We start from the raw sequence: 8,436 nt of genomic DNA on the forward strand, positions 1-8,436 counted from the left end.
CCCCCAGAGGCAGCCAAGGCCCGCTTTTTTTTTTATAAAGAATATTCTTTTTTTTTTTTTTTTTTAAGAAAATGACGGATGGTTTCGCTAGATAAGACCCTTATTCCTCGTCTAGTATCGTGTAGAGCCCTTTGAAGCTGCACTAAAACTGTAATTTTGACCTTCAACCGTTTGGTAGCCGTTGAAGTCCATTATAAGGAGAATAATCCTGGAATGTTTTCATCAAAAACCTTAATTTCTTTTCGACTGAAGAAAGAAAGACGTAAACATCTTGGATGACATGGGGGTGAGTAAATTATCAGGAAATTTTAATTTGAAAGTGAACTAATCCTTTAAAGTATTACATCTTAAATTATTCACAAAATGCCAAACTGTAAAATCTGTAAAAAAAAAAAAATGTTAAAACTATTCATTTATTCAATATTGCACCTTTATTTGAGTTCAAGTAGATATAAACTTTAACACTGAATTACAGATAAAAATGGCTTTGTAATGTGTGCATTGTCCTTTGGCTTACTAACTTACTCTAGTCAGTAAGCATGATAATGAAGATATTAATAACTGTTGATTTATTTGTTTATTTATTTATTTTAATTTATAGAAATCAAGAGAGACCAAAGCCCAACTGGTAATCGTCCCAACAGTAAGTAAAACAAAACAAACTATGATAGACAAAAACATAGTATTAATATTAATTAATAACTTACATTTTATGTGAAACAGGATGCATGTTGTAAACCATCAATAATTAAACCAGACATAATGTTTGCATGTTAATTCAAAGATTTTTACTCTCTATTATGTAATGAAAATTGTAAAACTCCATTTGACAACATGGTGTACGTATCTATTGTGTTTCAGTGAGTGATCTGAGGATTGTCCTGGTGGGGAAGAACGTGACCGAAAACATCAGAGTGGGAAACTTAATCTTAAATAAAAATGTGTTTGGAAAGAAAACACCACAACCTGATGTGGAGACATTCATGGAAAGAGTGGAGAGGAGAAGCATCACAGTCATCAACACAACTCACCTGCTCAAGCCAGTACACAGACTACAAACAATAGCACAATACGTGTCCAAGTTGTCTCCTCCAGAGCCTCATGTGATCATACTGGTGCTGCAGCACAATGATTTTAATCAAAAGAATAGAGACACATTACCTTCAGTGTTGAACTGCTTTGGTGAGCAGGCAATGAAGCGCACTATGATTCTGACTACTGATGATGAGGCACGCAGTGCTGAACATACATTTGAAAATTATTATATTCAAGAAATATCTACAGAATGTGGAGGAGGACGCCTTCAACTTGCACAAAATACACAACGCTCTCAAATACTTCAACAAGTGGATGAAATAATCAGTCATGGTGTAGTTGAAGAGACACAGCAGGTCTCATCGCTGCATGAAGAAGACAGCAGTAAGTCTTCTACACTTGCTACCAGCTGCTATGAAGAATGTGTTCATATGCCAATTTGATTATTCAAATGTGTCTGATTTTAAAGGTTCACCTAGTAATGTGTAGTTGAAGAGACACAGCAGGTCTCATCGCTGCATGAAGAAGACAGCAGTAAGTCTTCTACACTTGCTACCAGCTGCTATGAAGAATGTGTTCATATGCCAATTTGATTATTCAAATGTGTTTGATTTTAAAGGTTCACCTAGTAATGTTTAGTTTGGTCATTTTCACACAGAGAAATGAAATATAAATTGATGATGAACATGTTAATATTCCTATTTGATTCCCAAGTATATGCCAAATGCCAAAGCTGAAATTTATTAAATAATGGTCTGTCATTAATAAGTAACAAACTATACAGAAAGTAATGCAGGACAGTGAGTAGTACTACATTATATATTACTTCACTTACAACCATTAGCTAATTTTAATTTGTAAACAAACTAATCAGTAAATATGATTGATTTTAGGATTATGAATTTATCACTGATAACCTTTATAAGTCCCTTATTAGGTAATCAGTCATTGCTCAATGAGAGTAGTTTCGTTAAGAACTCTTAACTATGACCAATTATAAGCAATATGTATTTGGTTGGTATTAAACATAAATTTGAGGTTTCTCTGAAGATGCATAATTAATTAGTAATTATAATTGGTCATAGTTCTTAATATATCTAATCTCTTCAGTAATAATGAACTATCACAGTTCTAAATTCGCTATTAATTACTGATTGGTTAATCTTGTTTCCATATTAGTGAAGTGTTTATATAGTGATATCCATTTGTCCTCCATTATTTCCTACATATTTACCTAATATGACAAACCATTATTCTAAAGTGTAACCCAATATTCTGTCTTTCATGTTTATCATCGCATAAAACCTCCATATGTTCTGTACACATTCACTAAATCCAGTCAGTCATGATCATTGTGAAGGTTCAATCATGTCATATTCATCACATGAACATTCATCACATGGCTGATGTTATTTTCAGAGAGGCAAAGGCGACAAAGTCAAAGTGAAGAACGCCCTAACAGTAAGTTAATTAAATTATAGCTATATTTGAATTGTTCTTCTTTCTGGTGAAAGAAAAATGTGTTGTTGTAATGGAACATCATGTTGTGAATTAATTCAGTTAGCCTATCTGAATCAAAGCCAAACCTTTTATCATTCCTTAATTAAAAACAGAATATTAAATATTTTCAGTGTTTCTATATATGCATGTGCTTTTGTGTGTTTCAGTGTGTGATCTGAGGATTATTCTTCTGGGGAAGAATGTATCAGAAAACACCAGAGTCAGAAACTCAATCCTGGGAATAGATGTGCATGAGAGTGATGCACATATAAAGCAGCACGATGTGCTGAAAATCAGTGGAACAGTGAAGAACAGACACGTCACAGTCATTAACACTCTTCATCTGCTGAATCCTAACCTCTCAGATCATCAGATCACACAGACAGTGAGAGAGTGTGTGAATCAGTCTGATCCAGGACCTCATGCGCTCATAATCATACTGCAGTATGCAGACTTTACCGAGGAGGACATGCATAGAGTGAAACTTGTGCTCAACAAATTCTGTGGAGAAGCGATTAAAAGTACCATCATTCTCACGACTGACGATGAGAGAGATTACTCATACATGAGGCCTATGATAAAGCAGACAGCTATTCATCAGTTAATAAAGGAGTGTGGAGGAAGACATATGGAGTTTGAAAAAGAAAACCCAGAATGGCAATCTGACATATTCAAGAGAGTTGATAATATACTTCAGGAAAACCAGGAAGAATGTCTCACATGTGAAATATTTCATGATGCTGAAGGAACATCAGTGGATGAAGAGCAAAGATCTCATGGTTCAGTCAGATCAGAGGAAAAAAACAAAGAGCGTTCTCATTACAAAGATGATGGAAAACCTGAACAGAGCAGGAGAAGTGAAGGAAGTCAAAGTAAGTTCTGAGAATTTCTCTTCTTATTATGCTAACCACATAGAATAACTATACAAAACTACATTTTAATAATAAAAAAAAAGCTTCCAAACAAAACATGGCAAGAGCTTTCATATCAGTTTGACTATCAGCAGCACTTATTTTGTTACTGTTGTTAAACTTGTGCCCTGTGAACTGTGTCCTGGAAAGTTTCCAGCAAAACCTGTACTGTGAATCATTCTCATTGAATAAAGTGTACATGTGTATTATGTAAAATGAAAAACTCAAAGGAAGTGAACTGGAACAAGAACACAATAATGAATTGAGGAACAGGGAAGAGCTTTAATGCTTTGGACCAAATAACAAAAGAAAAAAATGATTACCAAATAAACGCAACAACAACAAAAAAGTTTATATGAAAGATGATTGCAGATTTAAAATTTGGAATGACAGAATACAGCATGACTTTTTGTACATTGTCAAACATTCATTTTTTTTTTTTTTGACAGTTGATATAAGAGAGTGGAATCGCTCCAACTGTAAGTTGATGAAACTATTGGAAGCTAACATTTTCATATTCTAAAATGTGGTTGTTGTTTCAGGAAGTTTAATGTTTTTAATATGTTTTCAGTGCCAGCAAATTTCTCTGGAAAACAGAAGCTGAATCTGGTGTTGTGTGGAAGTGATCCAACATTTAAAGTCTCGGTGTCCAAACTTTTACGAGGAAAAAATATAAAACTTACAAATGAGAGAGAGAGCAGTAAAGAGTGTGTTAAGAAAGTGGAGAGGATTCATGGTCGTCAGATCAGTCTGGTGGAGCTTCCAGCTCTCAGTCAGCTCTCAGAGGAGGAAGTGAAGCGTCACACTCTCCACTGTCTGTCTCTCTGTGATCCTGGAGTTCATGTTTTCATCCTCATTGTTCCTGCCAGTCCACTTACTGATGAAGACAAAGCAGAATTAGAGAAGATCCAGAAGAACTTTTATTCTAGAGAGCATTTCATAGTAATGTTTATCAGTGATGGCACTGTTAAAAGACCAGAGACAGACTTCATAAAATACAGCACAGAATATCAGACGTTACTCAATCGTTGTGGAGGTCGGTACTATGTGATGGGTTTAAAAGAGCATGAAAACTCAAGACAGATCCCAGAACTGCTGGATTATATAGAGAACATGAAGACTGAACCATATTCACCTCAAATATATATGAAAGCTCAAGAGAACAGAGTCAGACGTGAAACGGAGGAGAAATATGAAGAAGAACGGAAGAGAATGGAGGATGAAATCAAAGAGTTAAAGCAGAAGATTCAGTCAGAAGGTGAGTGTTTTTAAGCTTATGCATCTTCATCAGAATCACAATCTTGCAGCAATCATGATGTGTGTTCTCTAAGTCTGTTGTTAATGTAGAACAAGATTTATCTATTTAAATTATACCTATATCTTTAGGTAAAACCATTGTTATTGGTGATTCATACACTGTATGTCTGTGGCTGCTTGTCTTTGAGCATAAAAACAAAACAAAACATATAGACAAGACCAAATCAATACCTATGGCTCCTGACGATACACTGAAGTGAAACACTGTCTTCATCACATCCTTCATTAACTGTTGATTCTCGAAGTCTGAACAAAAAAGTGGTCACATTGACATGCAGATAATCAAAATTAATATTTATATTTTTAGTGTTTGTCAGGGTTATGGACCTGTTTTGATGTGTTTTCCCTCCCCATGTGCTCCCCGTGACCTAGTTTTCCCGTGTGTTTGATTGTTCATTGCTCCCAGGTGTGTCTTGTCAATTACCCCATGCATTTAAGTTCCAGTCTGTGCAGTCTGTCTTTGTTCCGGTATTGAATGTGAATATCTTGTGCGACGTGTGTTCCTCTCTGCCCTGTGTACCCCGTGATGGAAGGATTCAAGAATGTGTATTTGTGAATTCTCCAACGTCTCCGCACTCCTTTGTCTCCTCACAGTAGTGCAACGTGAAAAGTCAATCTTCCCAAATGGAATTGCACATGCAAACATAATCTTTAAAAAATGTGTTCCAGCATCCAGGATAAGCACAGGTAAGTATAATTTTGACGAACAATAAAACACTCAAGTTGCAGTTTATGAATCACCAAGGACAATGGTTTCAACCTAGAAACCTTTACTGTTGTGCTAAAGAAAAAAAAAGTCACTGAGATTTTGGATGGCCTGAGGGTGAGTAAATTAACAGCAAATTTTTATTTTTGAGTGACTATCCATTTAAGCTCCAAGTTTAGCACTTGCATGTGAAGCTTGTGCCTATAACTGCATGATATTAACACATGTATACATGCATTAGTTTCAGGTGCTGAATGTTCAGATGATCTGGAGCAACTGAGGATTGTGCTGATCGGGAGAACAGGAAGTGGAAAGAGTGCAACAGGAAACACTATTCTGGGAAGAAATGAGTTTAAGAGTCAATCAAGCATGAATTCGGTGACGACTGTTTGCATGAAGGGAGTTGGTGAAGTTGATTGTCGATCAGTAGCTGTTGTTGATACTCCAGGACTCTTTGACACGACACTGACAAATGAACTAGCGGTGGATGAAATAATGAAATGTGTTTCACTCTCGTCACCTGGACCTCATGTGTTTGTCATTGTGTTGAGTGTGGGGAGATTCACAAAAGAAGAAGCAGACACAATAGATCTGATAAAGAAGATCTTTGGTCATAAAGCTGCTCAGTTCAGCATCGTTCTGTTCACTAGAGGAGATGATCTTGAGGAGTCCATAGAAGTTTATGTGGAGAATGGAAGAAATGCTGAGGTCAAAAAACTGATCAGAGATTGTGGAAACAGATTCCTGGCTTTTAATAACAGAGAAAAACAAGACAAAACTCAAGTGATTCAACTGTTTAACATGATCAAAGAGGTGAAGAACAGTAATGAGGGTCGATACTTCACTAACAGCATGTTTGAGGAGGCAGAGATGTCCATTAAGAAGAGAATGGAGGAAATACTGAAAGAGAGAGAAAGAGAGATTCAGACTCAGAAAGATGAGTTACAAGCCAAATATGAGATGGATATGAAAAACCTGATGAAGAGACTCAAGGAAGAAAAACAACGGGCAGATGAGGAGAGAATGAAGATGGAGAATCAATTCAGAGAAAAAGAGGAAAAACTCAGAAAAGAGTTTGAAGAGAAAGAGAAAACAGAAAAGGAGAAACGAGAGATCGAAAACCAGAAACGATCAGCTGAGGAAAAACAGCAAAGAGCTCAAAATAATAAAACAATAAAAGAGATGAAGAGAGAGTTTGAAAATCAGAGATCACAGTATGAAAAACAGCAGAAAGAAAGAGAAGAAGAAGATAGAAAGAGAGAAGAGAAATACAGACAAGATCAACAAAAGATGAGAAATGAACAAGAACGTGATATAAAACAGTTAAAGATAAAAGAAGAAGAGGAAATAAAAAAGAGAGATTTGGAGGAGAAAAGGAGGAAAGAACAAGAAGAGAAAGAGAGACAGGAATGGGTGAGAAAAATAAAAGAGGCTGAAAATGACAGAAAAGAGATTCAAGAAGAAATTAAACGACAGCAGGGAGAATGGGAGGATGAAAAGAAACGACAGATGAGAGAACACGAGGAAGAAGAGAGAAAGAGAAAAGAGACACACAAGAAAGAGCTGAGAGAAAAACAAGAAGAACTGGAGAAAATGAGAAAGAGATTTGAAAGAGAGAGAGAAGAAGAACGACAGAAGATAGAAGATGAGAGAGAGAAACAGAGAAGAGAGAGAGAAGAAAAAGAGAGAGAATATGAACGAAGGAAAACTGAAATAGAAAGACATTATGAACAACTGGATCGAGAAAGAAAAGAGGAGTGGGAGAGAATAAAACGAGAAGATGATGAGAGACGAGATGAAGAGAGAAAGAGATGGACAAAAATGATTGAAGACCTGAAACAAGAACAAGAAGAAGAGCTCAAGAGAAGAGAAAGAGAGAGAAAAGAAAGAGAAGAGAAAGAGAGAGATGAAATGAAACAGAAACATGAAGAGGAAATAAAACACATAAAGAGGAAACAGGAAGATGAAGCCAGAAAACAAGCAGAAGAATTTCATGATTTCAGAGAGAGAAATAAGCAGCACGTTCAGGAGCTGAAAGAGATGCTGGAAGAACGTCAGAAACAACATGATTTACTGGAAAAACTCTATCAGCACCTGAAAGAGCAGAAAGGAGAAGAAATAAAAGAGCTGCAACAAGAAGTTGAAAAACTGAAAAATCAACCAGGCTGTGCCATTCTGTGATTGATTTCAAAGCATACAGATGAGTGTCAGCAACATTAATGCTTCAGTTTTATTTTTTGTTTATAGATACCATAAGCAGTTTGATTAGAATTGCCTTGCTGACAAAATGAAAAAGGTAAAAAAAAAAAAAAGTAATTTTGTTATTCTGATGCTGTTTTGAACCATTTCATATTGGCATTTTCATATTGCTTGCGTACTTCAGTATTAAATAAAAATGTCAAATACTGCAATATTATTTTTCCGTTGTTTTCCCTTCTACATCTAAAACTGACAACAGACATCTTGTTTCTTTCCACCTTAAACATAGCATCCCTAACTTTAGCATCCCTTATTGTGAGATTTTTTAAAGGACACAAACAGACCTTATACAGTATATAATACCTGAAAATGATCACTATTTACTTTGTTAGTGCACATTGCTAGTCTTGTGGTGAACAATTAATCCGTACAAGATAATCCACAGAAAAATAAATAAATAAAATAGTTAATTTATTTATTAATCTTTCATCTGTCACATTTGCTATGCTCTGTAATGGGAAACCTTTTCTGATGTTTCAATTTGATGGCTTGTGTAAAGTATCCTTAACCACACTCCTCTAACCGTTAGTTTGCTGGCAGCGAGAGATGGAGAGGAGGAGCGCTAAAATTAAACCCTGTTGAAACCCCCCACTTCAGTTGAAAATAAGTCACAGTGCTCAGTCAACAGCAACTTCTTGTTCACACAGACTTTGAATTTATAATAGTTCACCCAAAAATGAACATTTGCTGAAAATGTGCTCATCCTCA

The 8,436-nt window shown here is 35.7% G+C and overlaps 1 protein-coding gene across 1 annotated transcript; it reads left to right on the forward strand.

Annotated features, from left to right (window-relative positions):
* The first annotated feature begins 598 nt into the window (after positions 1-598).
* Positions 599-8,097, forward strand: LOC107561201 (myosin-10-like). The gene is made up of 7 exons (XM_016245579.1): positions 599-643; positions 862-1,419; positions 2,455-2,496; positions 2,703-3,407; positions 3,896-3,925; positions 4,018-4,704; positions 5,717-8,097. Coding segments are annotated over exons 1-7 (3,957 nt in total). The 5' UTR covers positions 599-642; the 3' UTR covers positions 7,651-8,097.
* Positions 8,098-8,436: the final 339 nt, after the last annotated feature.

This window comes from Sinocyclocheilus grahami, unplaced genomic scaffold (genome assembly GCF_001515645.1).
Source record: "Sinocyclocheilus grahami isolate Dianchi unplaced genomic scaffold, SAMN03320097.WGS_v1.1 scaffold760.1, whole genome shotgun sequence".
In the NCBI taxonomy this organism is placed as follows: Eukaryota; Metazoa; Chordata; class Actinopteri; order Cypriniformes; family Cyprinidae; genus Sinocyclocheilus; species Sinocyclocheilus grahami.

Excerpts from the sequence above, each read along its gene's own strand:
- LOC107561201 (XM_016245579.1), top strand. Across the intron at positions 2,497-2,702 it reads AAGTGAAGAACGCCCTAACA|TGTGTGATCTGAGGATTATT; the intron begins GTAAGTTAATTA and ends TGTGTGTTTCAG. Across the intron at positions 3,408-3,895 it reads GAGAAGTGAAGGAAGTCAAA|TTGATATAAGAGAGTGGAAT; the intron begins GTAAGTTCTGAG and ends TTTTTTTGACAG.